At 34.1% G+C, this 18854-nt stretch overlaps 1 protein-coding gene across 2 annotated transcripts; it reads right to left on the reverse strand.

Annotated features, from left to right (window-relative positions):
- Nucleotides 1–481: 481 nt before the first annotated feature.
- Nucleotides 482–18824, reverse strand: LOC138335195 (ectonucleoside triphosphate diphosphohydrolase 7-like). Of its 2 annotated transcripts, XM_069284175.1 has the most exons (11): nucleotides 18639–18824; nucleotides 16145–16177; nucleotides 14231–14628; nucleotides 13518–13668; nucleotides 12800–12963; nucleotides 7976–8103; nucleotides 5508–5722; nucleotides 4753–5080; nucleotides 3833–3915; nucleotides 3128–3289; nucleotides 482–2446 (listed from the first exon to the last, which is right to left on the reverse strand). In XM_069284175.1, exons 1-11 carry the CDS (start codon nucleotides 18644–18646, stop codon nucleotides 2212–2214), a joined length of 1905 nt encoding a protein of 634 aa, XP_069140276.1. In that variant the 5' UTR covers nucleotides 18647–18824; the 3' UTR covers nucleotides 482–2211. The 2 variants fall into 2 exon arrangements, with proteins under 2 accessions (XP_069140276.1, XP_069140277.1); XM_069284176.1 differs by lacking the exon at nucleotides 16145–16177 and having other exon boundaries at nucleotides 18639–18823.
- Nucleotides 18825–18854: the final 30 nt, after the last annotated feature.

The following is an 18854-nucleotide window of genomic DNA, read 5'->3' on the forward strand; positions in this document are numbered from 1 at the left end:
TTTGTAAGGAATGTTTTCATTGTTATCTATCATCTTCATAGGATTGTTTAATTTGAATATTTGATAATGTCCTGATAATGTCCTAAGCGTTATTAACAGCAGGGTCAATTTTAAAGATGTGCCATGTTTAGGACGTAGAAGAAGCATGGGTAACTGGGGAAAAAGCACCAGCCTATATACGGACAACAAAAATGTAACTGGAGAATTTTTGGTAAGAAAATGAATTCTATTGAACATACAAAGTTAATTGATTCCTTGTAGCACAGAGCATAGTTATTTCATGAGAACATACTTTCTGCCGTATATGAACGAATAAATTGCTTCTAGATCCATTGTCAAGAGGAAAAAATTGAAATAATTGTCTTTTCTTTATATAAGTTACGGCATTACAAGTTAAAATTGCAGTGCTTAAGCTATGGATGAAAACTCAGATCATTATCCTTTAAATAGGACAGAATACTGTACCTATTATATTCTATTGTCCAAAAATATTGTCTTACAATACATAAACAAACAATTTCCAGTAATATCAATATAAACTTTTAGATTATGATTATAAACTGTCACCCTAGTGTGTGTCCTTATCAATTGAAATTGTTTAGAAATTCTCTGATTTCATTTATGAAAATGAAAACAGTTACCATTGTTTTTTGTGTAGATCAAATTATGAGAAAAAGAAGTTTCCTCATATAGCATGAATATTATCTGGTAGGTATCTATACATAATGTATAGGCATGATCATAAATTAGATGAAACAACGAGATCTGCATGACTGCATATAAAATACAAATTCCAAAATTTAATAAACTTGTGTGTGGAAATAATTAAACTTCCTGTATATTTCACATTTGAATATTATATAGTTATATATATATCTGCCCTTGCTGGCATGCACAAGGGAAATAATTCTGCAATATGCAAAGACAGAATAAATATATTGTCTGAAAACACAAAAATGAAAAGAAACAAAATATATACAAACCACAAGTGATTTATAATGTTAATAAATACCTGGTATTATTATTATTATAGTATCGCCTAACTAAACAAATTATCAGAACAAATTGGAGAAATAAATATATATATACTAAAGTCATATCAAGACAGTATTGTTAAATTGAAATGTTGTTTCACCCACTAATTAAGGATTCTAAATTTGCAGTAACAAGCACTATATTTTAGTCAATGGCACACTATCCTAACTTTGATCATCGATTTTGTTTGGTGGGTAATGTTACCAGCTGTTATCTGTACTAGGTACAAACTATTAAACATAAAATATCAATTTTTTCATTGTATTTTTCCATATTCTGTAAGTGTTATGATTTACCGAGATTAAACTTATAAAATATGTATTAAAATCAAAACTAAAAAATAAACAACTTTTGTCATCTGTGTATGGATTTCTTCCTATTCTTCACATTATAATTGAATACTAAATAAATGATATGTAAAACAGGTATGGTACACCGGCTAAACCCTGACCCCATCATTCTGAGATGAGATAGATGTTATACAAGATAAGCCCTAAAATGTACATTGTATACTGATATGATTCACTTTATAATTATATATACTGTAGTTTCTATTCTGTATAGATTCTTTTTTTCAAATGTCGATACAATATTCGACCCAATAAGCGCCCATGGCACTTAAAAATGGAAACAAATATGGCAACACCTAATAGAAACTTTAGACTACCCTCCATAACAGTATTCTACAAAGTAAGCCAAAAATTAATTTACAAAATATATCAGTAAGGAAACCAACACAGTTTTAATTTTCAGTCTGTATTTAATTTGAAGTAAGTAAAATTGAGGCCTAAAAAAGGAGGAGGGGCGCTTATAGGGATGGGGGTGTTTATTGGGTTGCATAAGGTAAGTATAATTTTATTGTCATGATTTTACATTTAAGGATGAATTACAATGAACTTTGCATTATGCATTTTGTAAAATGACTATCATAATTTTAATAGTTCTGCCAAAAAAATGTTTCAGAACAAAAAAGATTCCAAATTGGCAATTGATATTCACAAAATATGTTTTACAATTACTAACAATGTATTTTAAAAATGTTTCAAATACATAAGTAATGATATTACATCACATTAAACTTGAAAGCACTTTGCGTTCAATTCTAACAGGATATTTGGTACATATCAAACACCATAATAATATTTTATAAGAATTAACCTACCATGAAAACCTGTGTTATGCGTACTGGTACCCCGACAAATTATCCTCACTGTTAAATAAAGACAGTGACGGCACTCTCTGTAGGTCTTTTTTCGTCGGCCACAGTCTAAATTTCAGACGATGCATATGTAAAAGAATAGCCATCACTACGACGACGATACACACAATTATCACATAGCTGTTATACAGCGACCAGGAATTCTTGAGACTCGAAAGCTGGGCATGCTGCGCTTCAAATCGTTCTACCTCCCTGAAAAATGAAATATATGCGATATATGTACATGTAATAGTATACAAAAGTAACAGATTTAGGCACCGAAAATGTGACCCTACATTATAGTTTTTATTTATTTGGATCCTGTCAATATTAGTTAAATAACATAAACTTTTCCCTGTTTTTTTATATTTTTCTATATATATACACTGTATGTTCTGATCAAAACATTTTTAGTAATATTCATAAAATTCAAAAGGATCATATATATTATATAATTGTAAGACAGTGTCACAATTTAATGATGAAGAAGACAGCCATAATTGGGACAAATAAAATAAGTGTCACTTTCAGTACTAAATAAACTAATAAAAATGATGAACTGTATTCCATCAATGCATAAATATATTACAGAGTTATATCACATCATGAATTTGTGTGAGAAGTTCACATTTTCTCTGCAAAATAAGAAAACATGTGATGTCACAATCAACATAATCAAACATATCTACCCGTAATGCAGATAATTCTGTAATATGTAATGACGGAATATAATACGATTACATAGTCGGTTTGACAATTATAAACACATGTAAAAGTTTTTAATTACAGCATTCATCAATTGAACTTTTTTGCTAGTTGCACAGTTATTCCTAGACACAACATAACTCTGAAACTGAACTGACTACTTTCTTTTTGTCAGACCAGTTGTCTCACCTGAGAGGTAGGTAACGAGTTCGATGGATGAGAGCTCCCAGGGTCCACTGGATATCCCTGTTGTTAATCAGGTTTACGGAGTGAAGTTGTCGATACGTTTCGGGAAACTTCAGACCGTGATGGAGAACAGTTGTCATCCAGGCTGCTTTGAAGCACTCCAATCTGGAAATTAAGATATAATTAGTTCAAGCAGATTTCTGTTAGTCAACTTTCTTTTGCTTCTGATTTACATTATCCAAATAAATCTGTGAAAGTTTATCTCACAGCGAATTAATATACAGAAAACTATTGATTGAAATTCCATTGCAATTCTTAAATTCACAAATGTTAATCTTCACAAACTCGTTTTGAAACAGAAACCACAGAAATTTGTTGCTGTTGGTTTTCATTATCCTGTCCAAAACTATCCAACTGTCATTCACATTCAGGACGTTAATTTACACACCCCCCCCCTCACCCCATCACCCCCAATCTGTGTTTTGTAAAGGAAGGAGCATAACCCCAGTTACTCAGTCATTTTTAAAGAGGTGGGACTTAGGCAGGTTTTACATTGGAAAGTTTAGAATGTACAGATTTGGACAAAACATTTTGAATTGATTCTTAACGTTACACCAGTATATGATTAAAGAGATTCAACTTGACAGGAACTCATCATCATATTTGTATTTTACATAAGTTTAGTTTATATAGATTTTAATGTCTTACTTCATACGCTCATCATCAGCTTTAGGGTATAACTTCTGTTCCTTACGGGACTGGAGGGTTGTCCACTTTGTACTGCAAAATTCCTGAAGACAAACAAACATTTCAGTTATTTACAATAATTGTAACACAGTATCTGATCTGACTGCAGATGTGACTAGTATAATTTTTAGTGGTGCAGAATTTTATCTTATTTACCAAGCAAAACTACAAAAGTAGGTGCTTTGCTTTATAAGATGTAGTATTGATATTAAAGCAATTTGTGTTTAGGTTTTGTTTTGTTTGTTTGTTATATTATTTTAACGTCCTATTAACAGCCAGGGTCATGTAAGGACGACCTCCCATGTATGCAGTTTGTAGTGTGTGTAAAGTGTGAGGTGCGTGCTTTGGGAGACTGCAGTATTTTACGTGTTGTGTCTTCTTATATAGTTGAACTCTTGCCCTTACTCTTTATAGTGCGATATCACTGAAGCATGCCGCCGAAGACACCAAACAACACACACATCCACCAAGTCACATTGTACTGACAACAGGCAAACCAGTCTTCCATCTCCCTGCAAGCTGAACGCTAAGCAGGAGCAGAAACTACCACTTTTATAGACTTTGGCATGCCCCGGCCAGAGGACAGAACCAAGTACCTAGCTTACAGGGGCGAGCGCTCAACAGAAGGCCATAGTGAGGCGGTGTCATGGGAGACGTTAGGAAGAAGAAAGATAGTTAAGAAGAAGATAAAAGATAAGATCCTAAATTTAGTCACCTTTTACGCTCATATAATAGGGAAAGCAGGTACAATTCTAATACTCTACCTACAAGGCATAGTTTATGTTTACTGTTACCCCTATAGACTCATTTGTGCTCTTCTAATTCAAAGACTGGATCAGTCCATTACAAACTTACAGGGGTGAATGAGTTAAATTAGGTACCTGAGCCTCTTTTTTGAAATCATCCTTAATATATAGGCCTCCTTTGCTGAAAACATCCTCCATGGTATACCAGAACTCAGAGAAGCCGTAAAACTCAGATTTTGTAAAGTCAATATCAGGTTGATGGACCCCATTCATAGAGCATGCTTCCTTTTCACACGGAGTCGTGAGGTTAAGTAGAGGATAAACACCTTTCTGGCACTCAACATAATCCCCAGTCCCCCGGAAAAAGTGGGTGTGGCCTTTATCGTCGTCATGCTCAAAAAACATCCCGGGCGGAAGACAAGGATCGGGCAGGACCATTTTCCCATGGTGATGATTATAGTGACTGTAAAAATAGCAAATGAACATATAAGACACTGAATTCCGGCATCGGATGCGCAGTTGGAATCTACGTATAGCGGATGTACACAGACTCTATACCCAACAAGGAAAATAATAGTACGAGTACACTCGCAATAAAAAGTTATTTAAGCATCCAAGTTTTTTTTTAAATTATCACATGAGTATCATATAAAATGTATTTGCAATAATGTGTGTCCCCTTCACAATTAAATTTGAATAAGATTTGCCAGAAATTGCTGGGACAATGTTTCAATCAGAAGTCCAATACCTTTAAATGGATAATCGCAAAATTAAATTACTTTTAGGAATGAAAACGCAAAATTAAGTTACTGTGGAAATAAGGTGCTTTGCAGTTAATGGTACAAGGAATGTTAATGCTATGTGATCACAATATTGCTAAAAATGCATACCTGTCTGCAGTTGAATTTCCAGCAGTTTCACCGCGTTTCTGTGTGATATTAGAGTGATCAGCATTGGACGTGAGTAAAGCTTCGTAGCGGTCTCTAGCCTCATTTGCCCCGTATCCTAGAAATGTTGATACATATACCCTGTACGTGTGATCAAAGTCATTCTGCTGACAGCCAAGGTTGAACTCAACAACTCGGTGAGGTGGGATAGAAGTAGACTGAAATGAATCATAATCATGGGATAAAAAGTAATTATCTATCTATTATTATATTATATTATCTATCTAAGAAATTCAAACAAGAGGCCCATAGGCCTTAACAGTCACCTGAGTTTGAATATACAATGAGACAAATAATGAAACAAATAAACACTATATGCTGGGCCTTGAAGTTGGGCAGTGATTTATAAATTTGACTTTTTATTCTATGTACCGCTGGTATAGAGTATTAATGCTTCCATCAAACCTGTGAACTTACAAGTATTTTTTGAAATTTTAATCATTTTGACCCTGTTTGGTCCTGCCCCTATGGTCCCCCAGCGGGTCATCGAGGACTGATATGGATGTTAAAATGCTATATCTCAGGCTAATAATTTTAATCAAGTTTGACTCATTTCCTATGAAAATTGAGCAAATAATGTTCATAAATATGTTTTTTCTATATAAACTAAAGTAGACTTGACCCCCTCCCCACGTGTGACACCGGGGTCATATAATTCACAATTTCTATAAAACACCTTATGAACTTTTCATCTATAATTATTTGATTCTACCATTTCCACAATTTTAGAAGATTTTTGAAGTTTAAGCCTATTTGACACTTTTTTAGCCCCCCCCCTCTGCCCCCAGGGGGTCAGCCAGTACCAATATGGATATGATATTAAAATGCTTTCTTAGGCTAATAATTCTAACCAAGTTTGACTCATTTCCTATGAAAATTGAGCAAAAAATGCTCATTAATGTGTTTTTCCCATATAAACTATAGAAAATTTGACCCTTCCCCAAGGGGAAACGTGAGACCCCAGGGTCATATAATTCACAATTTTATTAAAACACCTTATGACCTTTCCATCTATAATTATTTGATTCTACCATTTCCAGAATTTTAGAAGATTTTTTAAGTTTAAGCCTATTTGACACTTTTTTCCCCCCCCCCCCCCTCTGCCCCAGGGGGTCAGCCAGTGCCAATATGGATATTATATTAAAATGAAGCTATGAAGAGTATTTGGTTCTACCACATCTGTGAGTAAAGAAGATAATTTTTAAAATTTTACTATATTTTACCCCTTTTGGCCCCTCCCACAGCCCCCTGGGGGGTGGGGACCATATAATTCACAATTTTGATTGGCCTTGTGCCTTAGAGGTTTGTGAAAAAATTCACTGAAATTGCTTCGGCAGTTTTGGAGAAAAAGTCAAAAATGTAAATTGTTTATGGACATACGATGCATGATGCATGACGCACCACGCACGACGATGGAGGCAATTAGAATAGGTCACTTGAGACTTCGTCTAAGGTGACCTAAAAATCTAATTGACAATTTCCACAGTGATCATGTCAGGATATTGAACCAACTATCACTTTTTCATGGAAACATCCTTTTTTTGGGGACGTGGATGTGGCGCGGTGGTAAAAAAGGTGCATGCGTGTTTGGCTAGGCGATCGGATTGGGTGCCGTAGATTGTGAGTTTTGGGCCCGGATAGGGCACAAGTCACTAAATTGTGATCCTTTGTTAAATTGTGTTTCTTTGATATTTCTAATTATTGAAATTCAATGTATCTTTGTGTGGTGAAGGAATGCCGAAGTTTCTGGCAATGAAACTAATTCGCGTAGCATGTGATACTTGATAACGTTTGTACGAGACTATTGTTTCTATTTGAGATGGTATGATGTCAAAAGATAATTTCCCGCGATAACATCATTTCAGCCGGAAAATTACAAAGAGTTAAGTTCCATCACCACTGGAAATACTAGTCTCGCACAAATGTTATCACGTATCACATGGTACGTGAATTAGTCCAATTAGAATGTAAATGTCTCATCTAGACCTCAAACTGTTAACCCAGAGGTGAAAGTCAAAAGCTATAACATGAGGTGATCATTGGATTTATCCATTCACCAACTCAATGTCATTGGGTTAAGCTACAGAATAACTTGTGAGAAGCATGTCACCAGTTTGGTTTGGGTTGATTGATTTAATGTTCTATTATTAACAGTCAAGGTCACCTAAGGATGTAAGTGCCATGCATGTCATACGCTATTGTACAAATACTGGTAGTTATTCAATTTTGTCTTTATAGTCAGATGGCCTTTATACACAGTTTGAATTGTGTTGAAATTGGTCATGTGGGACCCTAAAAAAGCATCCTAATTCAGTATATGGTCTTTATACAGAGGTGGACACAAAACCAGGTTTTACTTTATTTGAAAATCTGTAAATTAAAAAAATTATCTGCAATCTAAAACAATTTACCTTTGACGTTGCTTCATAAGCTATCTGCATGGAGCCTCCCCCCATGTCAATCATTCCTACTGTTCGCCTACGTATATGTGTCTTCTTGGCAGGCTGACCAGACACCTCCACAGCTACCAAAGGATGCTCTGTAAATGACGAAAGTCATATTACTCAAGACATCAGAGAAATCTTCAAAATTTTCCAATTTCCAAATGTTGTTTGACAAAAAGATGTTAAAATGTCAGTAGGATTAGATATGAGGCATAGCCTGTCTTTGTCTTCTCCTGATAATGGTGGTACAAACAAATAAATCAAGAATGAAGCATACATGTATATACATGTACATGGTGAGGTTTATGAAGATATGGAGAGGTAACTCCTAGATGAAAAATCTTCAAAATCAATTTAGACTAAATACTGATCCTTATTATCGCTGCCTTTCAAAGAGTATTTGACAGTGTAAGGCCGTTAAAATGCATTGAACTAAAGTACAGGCAGTAAAAATGTCATAAGAATGTGACCTGTAATGGAATGCTGTCAAATACTCTACTAGGCCGTTAAAATGCATTTGAACTAAAGTACAGGCAGTAAAAATGTCATAAGAATGTGACCTGTAATGGAATGCTGTCAAATACTCTACTAGGCCGTTAAAATGCATTTGAACTAAAGTACAGGCAGTAAAAATGTCATAAGAATGTGACCTGTAATGGAATGCTGTCAAATACTCTACTAGGCCGTTAAAATGCATTGAACTAAAGTACAGGCAGTAAAAATGTCATAAGAATGTGACCTGTAATGGAATGCTGTCAAATACTCTACTAGGTCGTTAAAATGCATTTGAACTAAAGTACAGGCAGTAAAAATGTCATAAGAATGTGACCTGTAATGGAATGCTGTCAAATACTCTACTAGGCCGTTAAAATGCATTTGAACTAAAGTACAGGCAGTAAAAAGGTCATAAGAATGTGACCTGTAATGGAATGCTGTCAAATACTCTACTAGGTCGTTAAAATGCATTTGAACTAAAGTACAGGCAGTAAAAAGGTCATAAGAATGTGACCTGTAATGGAATGCTGTCAAATACTCTACTAGGCCGTTAAAATGCATTTGAACTAAAGTACAGGCAGTAAAAATGTCATAAGAATGTGACCTGTAATGGAATGCTGTCAAATACTCTACTAGGCCGTTAAAATGAATTTGAACTAAAGTACAGGCAGTAAAAAGGTCATAAGAATGTGACCTGTAATGGAATGCTGTCAAATACTCTACTAGGTCGTTAAAATGCATTTGAACTAAAGTACAGGCAGTAAAAAGGTCATAAGAATGTGACCTGTAATGGAATGCTGTCAAATACTCCTACTAGGTCGTTAAAATGCATTTGAACTAAAGTACAGGCAGTAAAAATGTCATAAGAATGTGACCTGTAATGGAATGCTGTCAAATACTCTACTAGGTCGTTAAAATGCATTTGAACTAAAGTACAGGCAGTAAAAATGTCATAAGAATGTGACCTGTAATGGAATGCTGTCAAATACTCTACTAGGCCGTTAAATAAAATGATTTGAACTAAAGTACAGGCAGTAAAAAGGTCATAAGAATGTGACCTGTAATGGAATGCTGTCAAATACTCTACTAGGTCGTTAAAATGCATTTGAACTAAAGTACAGGCAGTAAAAAGGTCATAAGAATGTGACCTGTAATGGAATGCTGTCAAATACTCTACTAGGTCGTTAAAATGCATTTGAACTAAAGTACAGGCAGTAAAAAGGTCATAAGAATGTGACCTGTAATGGAATGCTGTCAAATACTCTACTAGGTCGTTAAAATGCATTTGAACTAAAGTACAGGCAGTAAAAAGGTCATAAGAATGTGACCTGTAATGGAATGCTGTCAAATACTCTACTAGGTCGTTAAAATGCATTTGAACTAAAGTACAGGCAGTAAAAATGTCATAAGAATGTGACCTGTAATGGAATGCTGTCAAATACTCTACTAGGTCGTTAAAATGCATTTGAACTAAAGTACAGGCAGTAAAAAGGTCATAAGAATGTGACCTGTAATGGAATGCTGTCAAATACTCTACTAGGTCGTTAAAATGCATTTGAACTAAAGTACAGGCAGTAAAAAGGTCATAAGAATGTGACCTGTAATGGAATGCTGTCAAATACTCTACTAGGCCGTTAAAATGCATTTGAACTAAAGTACAGGCAGTAAAAAGGTCATAAGAATGTGACCTGTAATGGAATGCTGTCAAATACTCTACTAGGCCGTTAAAATGCATTTGAACTAAAGTACAGGCAGTAAAAAGGTCATAAGAATGTGACCTGTAATGGAATGCTGTCAAATACTCTACTAGGCCGTTAAAATGCATTTGAACTAAAGTACAGGCAGTAAAAAGGTCATAAGAATGTGACCTGTAATGGAATGCTGTCAAATACTCTACTAGGTCGTTTAAAATGCATTTGAACTAAAGTACAGGCAGTAAAAAGGTCATAAGAATGTGACCTGTAATGGAATGCTGTCAAATACTGGTTACTAGGCGTTAAAATGCATTGAACTAAAAGTATAGGCAGTAAAAATGTCCATAAAAAGTCATAAGAATGTGACCTGTAATGGAATGCTGTCAAATACTCTACTAGGTCGTTAAAATGCATTGAACTAAAGTACAGGCAGTAAAAAGGTCATAAGAATGTGACCTGTAATGGAATGCTGTCAAATACTCTACTAGGCGTTAAAATGCATTTGAACTAAAGTACAGGCAGTAAAAAGGTCATAAGAATGTGACCTGTAATGGAATGCTGTCAAATACTCTACTAGGTCGTTAAAATGCATTTGAACTAAAGTACAGGCAGTAAAAAGGTCATAAGAATGTGACCTGTAATGGAATGCTGTCAAATACTCTACTAGGTCGTTAAAATGCATTTGAACTAAAGTACAGGCAGTAAAAAGTCATAAGAATGTGACCTGTAATGGAATGCTGTCAAATACTCTACTAGGCCGTTAAAATGCATTTGAACTAAAGTACAGGCAGTAAAAATGTCATAAAATGTGACCTGTAATGGAATGCTGTCAAATACTCTACTAGGCCGTTAAAATGCATTGAAAAAGTACAGGCAGTAAAAAGTCATAAGAATGTGACCTGTAATGGAATGCTGTCAAATACTCTACTAGGCGTTAAAATGCATTTGAACTAAAGTACAGGCAGTAAAAAGGTCATAAGAATGTGACCTGTAATGGAATGCTGTCAAATACTCTACTAGGCGTTAAAATGCATTTGAACTAAAGTACAGGCAGTAAAAAGGTCATAAGAATGTGACCTGTAATGGAATGCTGTCAAATACTCTACTAGGTCGTTAAAATGCATTTGAACTAAAGTACAGGCAGTAAAAAGGTCATAAGAATGTGACCTGTAATGGAATGCTGTCAAATACTCTACTAGGTCGTTAAAATGCATTTGAACTAAAGTACAGGCAGTAAAAAGGTCATAAGAATGTGACCTGTAATGGAATGCTGTCAAATACTCTACTAGGTCGTTAAAATGCATTTGAACTAAAGTACAGCAGTAAAAAGGTCATAAGATGTGACCTGTAATGGAATGCTGTCAAATACTCTACTAGGTCGTTAAAATGCATTTGAACTAAAGTACAGCAGTAAAAAGGTCATAAGAATGTGACCTGTAATGGAATGCTGTCAAATACTCTACTAGGTCGTTAAAATGCATTTGAACTAAAGTACAGGCAGTAAAAAGGTCATGTGACTGTAATGGAATGCTGTCAAATACTTACTGTTAAATGAGCTGTGACATAACTGTCAAATACTCTACTAGGTCGTTAAAATGCATTTGAACTAAAGTACAGGCAGTAAAAAGGTCATAAGAATGTGACCTGTAATGGAATGCTGTCAATACTCTACTAGGTCGTTAAAATGCATTTGAACTAAAGTACAGGCAGTAAAAAGGTCATAAGAATGTGACCTGTAATGGAATGCTGTCAAATACTCTACTAGGCCGTTAAAATGCATTTGAACTAAAGTACAGGCAGTAAAAAGGTCATAAGAATGTGACCTGTAATGGAATGCTGTCAAATACTCTACTAGGTCGTTAAAATGCATTTGAACTAAAGTACAGGCAGTAAAAAGGTCATAAGAATATGACCTGTAATGGAATGCTGTCAAATACTCTACTAGGTCGTTAAAATGCATTTGAACTAAAGTACAGGCAGTAAAAAGGTCATAAGAATGTGACCTGTAATGGAATGCTGTCAAATACTCTTTGAAAGGCAGTGATAATAAAGATTTCATGCACATACAATTGTCATGAAGCTATGTTGTGCTGCATGGTCAAGATAATTACATAGATGAAAATAATTCTGACTTCTCTTGCAAACTATTTCATTCTCATCCAAACATTTGGTGGTGTTAAAGTGATTGGTCAATCTGAAAGGTCACCAGAATGTGACCCCTAATGGGATGTTGTCAGATGCTCTATGAAATAAGTATAAGGATCTGTAAGTTAATAAATTAGATTGCTTCTGATTTCCGATTTCCTACAGTCTTATCCGTCTACAGGACATAGAGATTTGTCATTACTTACAGCGAAATGATTATTTATACAAAGATCACATTGTGTTGAAATTGAGACCCCAATAAAGTGGTCATGCTAATGCAGGTAATATTTATTAGAAATATTAATTTTCGGGATGATGCAATGGCATAAAAACCAATATTCATTACAATATAAGCAGAATAAGAATGGCTAAATAAGATGTTAAACAGTTGTGTTTTGCTGAAGTTTAAATACCAAGATAGAAAATCTTTATTTCAATAACTTTTCTATCTACATACCATCCTCCCCGTGGTCAAATTTGTGTAATGCGTAGTTAACAGCTATCCAGGCGTACACCCCCTCCAGTTTACCACTGATTACTTCTAAGTTACTGTCCGATATGACAAAGGGAAACTCCTCCGCTATATCAGTCTTGAGATCATTGAATATTGCTTTCTGTGCACTGTTGAAAAAAAAGTTGCATCTGTTAATAAAAAAGTTTATTTCTAACACTTAATTCAAACTTAAGATCTGTTTACTCAGTAATTGTTTTTTGCATGCCAAGGTAGTATTGGTTGATAACCCTGTTATTTACTAGAATTATTGAGTTGAGATTTATTTCTATTTTAATTAACTGACTGTATTTTATCAACTTATTTTTTGTCAATAAACAGGTGTTTAATACTGTATTTGTACCTTGTGTTTTGGTTTTCTATTACAAAAATGTTGGCTGCATTAATTAGTGCATAGACACAGTCTCAATCACAGTACAGTACATGATTGATAAATTACCACAAAATGAATATGAAAATTTTCAATGTACTCTGGATGATTCAATGAATCATGTATATTTCAGGATTACAATTGAAAACCATTGCTGCATCATATTTGTAATTTGGTGACATTTTGGCACATATACCAGGCAAGTATATCATGCATGTTTGAATTATCAACAGTGTACAATCTATACTACTGACATATTATAAATTAAGTTTACACATTTTCTTTTATACTTACGCAGCTGGGATCATACGCATGCCCGCAGTGGCTAAAATAAATAATAAGGTTTCCTTATGTTGTTCTTTTGGGATGTATGAAGCGGCAAACTGCAGTAATGGACGTATGTATTCATTTGCCTTTTCAGGAGTGTCTTCAAGTTTATCTAGACCTGAAATGAAATCAAAATAATGTATTTAATAATGCAACAAAATAAATTATCTCAAAGAATATTGATCTATATGGAATACAGTGTAAAGCTAAGTCAATTTAAAAAGAGCCAGTTTCACTTTTTTTTTATTGATAACCAGATAATAAGAGCATAGCAAGTAGACTTTTTTTTTACCTAAAAGATTTTTATCTGTGTGCTCTTTCTATCAGTCATATTTGCATTGAATGATATCATCTAAACAATTTAGTCAATTTCTTATGCAAATCCCTACGAAGTATGGAGACAAAGCCTTTTGTTGATGAGCTTTTGACTAACAAAACATACTCCCCAACCCCCACCATCCCATTTCTTTATTTACGCAGTTTCAATGAAAAACTGAAACAACTTGAGAAAGGTATCTTGTTCCAAGGATATAACGAAATTTCTATGATACAATTCAAACACTATCGTATGAACCCTTCATTCAAATATTAATCAGTCTACTACCATTCTGCCTCCAAGAAGTTATTTATATCATATGTAATGATTTTCGTGTTGAAACTCTTTCAGGCTATATACAAACCTGGTGTAATTTTCTTTACTACTGGTTTCCCATCCGGTCCCATTAGTTGTTGAATGTTGAGCAGATCTCTTGCATTTCCAGAATGAGGCGGCCAAAAATAAACGTAAATACGGCTTCCACTACTGCCACAGTCTATAACAATTCCGTACCTCACCCCCGGCCCTAGAACAGGATGTATGTCACCCGTGTTTGTACTCAGTGGTTGCCGTGGAGACTTGTGTGTGTCCGCACTACCTTGATGCCTTGTCATCCCACCCTTGCTGACCTCTATAAGTATAAACAGCATCACTCCCAATAGGATGAAGCAAAAGATGGCAGCAGAAATCTGCCGAGCGGAGAAGCTGTGTTGGATTTTTGTCCATTGTACTGCTACAGCATTTGGTAGATTGAGTGTGATTCTGAAAAGAGATTATTCATAATTTGTTAGACAAATAAAACAAATTATTTAATAAAGTAAATAGAGAGTAATGTATACAGTACCATCAACTATAACATACGTATATGCAAATATATAAGACTACCCTGTTTTGAGATTCTAATTTATTAGTTTACTTACATTCAAAAGAAAAAAAATGTTTTAAAGATGCTCCACCGCCGACAGAGCATAAATGATATTCATCACTTGAACAATAATTGGTGTTTAAAAGTGTATATATATGGCTAATTAACAGAAAAAGTAATATAAAATAATTTATTTTGCCTTTGGTGCATGCGCAATCAGTACTTCATTCCATATAGGATATAGTGCCGCGGAATTTTTTCGGGATGCAATTAATTATTTTTTGTAATTTTAACTTGAATTAAAATGAGAAGCTCAAACTTTTCAAAAGTGGTAATGGTGTAAAGTAAGTAACTTTTGCTACTGAAGAAAAATACTAAATCGTCTGCTCCTGTTTTTGACAGTGAAAAAATACCGTTTGTCAGCGGTGGAGCATCTTTAAAGAAATCATAATGTTATGAAAGTACTTTAAATTTGAAGCAGAAAGGCATTGGCTGTGACCATCATCTCATTGTCTTTTGACTGTGTTGAATGGTTTCAAGTATACATGCAACTGCAGTGATTTAAATACAGAAAATTCCCATGAGCACCCATTGAACAGTCAAGTGCATTACTCACATAATAATGTCACATTAATATCACCTTACCCCACATAGATACAAATATATTTGTGGACTTTCATGCAAAAAACAAATGAATATTAATTCTGCTCATAAGCACAAATATTTTCTGGACAGATGTGTTTATCATAAACATAATGACAATAACTGTATCATTGCAATTGTTCCTTGAAAATCCCCACAGTATACATTTGGTGATTATTGAACTTATTAAGTTAAGTTTTGTTGTTATTCATCATCATTATTATTAGAAAGAAATGGAACAGTTGTACTTAAAAATATGTCATCAGAAAAGTGATGATTACGAGTATAATCCATATGTTTGCATTAAACATTTGGGATATGCATGCCGATAAATATAAATTAATCAGAAAAGAAATCTCTGTATGGTAAGTATTCAAATATTACCAAATTGAATATGCATCATACATACAATTTCACTATATTAATTGTACAATCAAAGTACAATGTATCAATTATCTTGAAATTTTGATCTTAAAGTAAATCTGAAAGAAGAATATCTAAGAAATTTATGCTTATTGAGACAATTTATCACAATGTAAGAAAAACAAAACAGCCAGAGTTTAGCTGGTCCATTTACAGAATGTATACTACATACTGACTCAATATGTGTGTATGCCTTAATGATAAAATAAAAGCAGCTCCAAAACCATAATATTTATAGCACAGACAACACATGTTACATCTATTTAGTATGTATACACTGTACTACGCAAGTGTATTCCATACATGTATGCTAGGTGCTTTAACCAAACACAATCTTTTTATACTTACAGGCTTCTTATTTCATCTACTATGATATGTAAACTGTAACAGCAAATTTATGTATATATACAGATATTTGCTAATAATTGATTCAACAGGAAAAAAAGAGAAATCAACATTTTACCTGTGCTGTTTGCACCAGCTGGTCTTAGCATAACCATGAACAGCTGTAAATTCATATAACTACTCAGGGATCAATCTAGCTCTAATTTATTACCGTTTATGGGTAAATTTCCCCTCAAGGAATGAATTCCCCTCTCGCCTAAAATTCCCCTGAAGATTTAAAAATTCCCCATTTGAAGCTAAAAAATGACCGTTTTTGTAACAAAATTTCCCCTGTGACTTATTTTTCATTAATTATTGAAGACTTTTGTTTGCAAATTTCTTCATATTTATCATACAGCTACTGTACATTTAATGATAAACTCAAGTTTTTAATTATTGAGCTTAAAAATTTAATTTACTAACTCTAAAAATGAAATTAGTTGTTTTACAGTACTTTTTCTTCAAGATGAATATAATTTTGAACCAAAATAAGAAGATTCAAATTCCCCTATATTTCGCCAAACTTTTCCCCTATTTTGAAAAGGGCAGTTTCCCCAAAAACCTAAATTGATCCCTGCTACTACTTTATCAGGTTAGGAGAATTTAAACGTAAAATTGAACTAGAACATCTGGCATTTATCTAACATATCAATGTAATTTATTAAATCTATCAGCATATCTGAAATACTAGCAGACCTTATGTAATATGTCTTTTTTCCTCTTCATTCTACATAGATAAAACCTAGTGTACTGAAATTAAAGAAAATGCCCTGCTAATACACTGTATATCATCTACTGCCCATACAACACAGTTATATTCAATTTTTCTTTTCATTTTCATAATTTTAAATAGTTACTTTCACGATGATTACATCAATAAAATGCAGAACACATGACCTCCTAACATTATAGCTTGATTGATGTTCTATTGATTTATCTGGAGCTTGCAGTAGGCCTAATCAGAACCATTACAATGAACAAGCTAATTTCCTTTCCATTTCAAGTTGGGGGGTTTTTGGCCCGAAGACTTGAAACACAGGCACCAAATGGAAGAGAGTGGGAAAATTGTGTTCAAAATTCACAGCCAGGCCAATGTTCTAATCTCTGACCTCTGAATACAAGCTGGATGCTAGCTCTTTTGATAAGCTACCTGGTTTGGTGATCAACCTGATCCAGAACCATTACAAATTCAAATGCACATCATTGAGTGTACCATTAGAGTTTTTGTTCAATGATACACACTGAATCATATAAAACAGGGTGAGAGCAGTGTGCTGCCAGCCAGACTTCAAGATTTACTGGTCAGTCATTCTATACCAACTCACTGATCAAGCTACATATATATGTTAAGAGAAATCCACCTAGTGTTAAGCTACACATAAAAGTATGAATTATTTTTTCTAATTAAAATAATCTTACATCAATCAATTATCAAATGAGGTCTACATTTGCAAAATGAAGCAACCCATTATAGAGGTTTAATTCAAACTTTCAGCTTAAAAAAAATCATAACAGTTTACATGTTATATCACTTCAGTAAACTTTGATTCGATACAATCCTGTCATTGCGAATAGCTACATACAGTACATACATATACTATATGTGTACATGTATTTACATTATAACAGGTTGGGCACAACCCCTCATATCAGTAACAGTTATCCATTTGAGTAACAGTTACCTGTTTGTAGTAATCAATAAGTTACCCAATTGGGTAATTATGTGAAAAGAAAACAGATAATGTTGTTTTAAAAATTATTATCCAAAAAAAGCCGTCATAATTTTTAGAATGCCTTACAACTGATCCAAAACTCTATGTTTCTGTGGTGGAAACATCAAATTCTGTTGTCTAACTTTGTTGTAAGATGACAATTTAGGTGCTCTCCATTGACTATGGTGTATCGCCATCAGGGAAATTCAGTGCAAATGTCTTGGTTGAATGAGTTTTACCTGTGATCTATTCTTAGCACCATAGTAAGCAATGGAGGTGATTTAGTTTGTGACTTTTACCAAAATTGATACAATTAATTTTGTCCCATTTTGATTAATAATGTACTAAGTTATGTCAGTAATGTTGCCATGTAAAAATCATACCGCCCTTTTTGATAAAAAAAAAGTTTAAAATAAATTCATGCATTTTTCTTACACAGAATTCCTCATTTGGGTAACTTGTTGATTACTCAAACAGGTAACTGTTACTCAAATGGGTAAATATTACCCATATGCAGGGTTGTGCCCAACCTGTTCAACTGAGATAAGAAATTCCTACCCACCATATATTTTATTGACAGAATTAAACTGAAATTAAATCAACCCACAAAGAATAACTAACAACAAGTCCTGATTGTATAAGTATCATAAAAAATGAAACATGTCAAAAAACATAAACAGATCCGGAACCGGAGCAACTGGAAAACATGCGTCTGTCAGTGTCAGTATTCTGTCAACCAATCTTACCTGGCCATGGGAACTCAAAGACAGTGCGGTCCACAGAGAACCTGAATGAAAAGGTTCTACAGGACAACTGACGATGAATCATATTACCATCTTTAAAGAATTAGGAAGCGACAAACGTGTCTAAAAGTGTATATGGTCATTCAACCGTCTAAAATGTGCCGCCTCAACCTCAACGCGACTAAACAGGAAGTAGACGTGTCGAACAACGGAAATTAA

This window comes from Argopecten irradians, chromosome 11 (genome assembly GCF_041381155.1).
Source record: "Argopecten irradians isolate NY chromosome 11, Ai_NY, whole genome shotgun sequence".
NCBI classification, from domain to species: Eukaryota; Metazoa; Mollusca; class Bivalvia; order Pectinida; family Pectinidae; genus Argopecten; species Argopecten irradians.

What these genes read in the sequence shown, in the direction of transcription:
- LOC138335195 (XM_069284175.1), bottom strand. An exon ending in ATGCGTATGATCCCAGCTGC is followed by an intron (nt 12,964 to 13,517) that starts GTAAGTATAAAA and finishes TTTTTTCAACAG; the next exon opens with TGCACAGAAAGCAATATTCA. An exon ending in CTTATGAAGCAACGTCAAAG is followed by an intron (nt 5,723 to 7,975) that starts GTAAATTGTTTT and finishes GATTCATTTCAG; the next exon opens with TCTACTTCTATCCCACCTCA.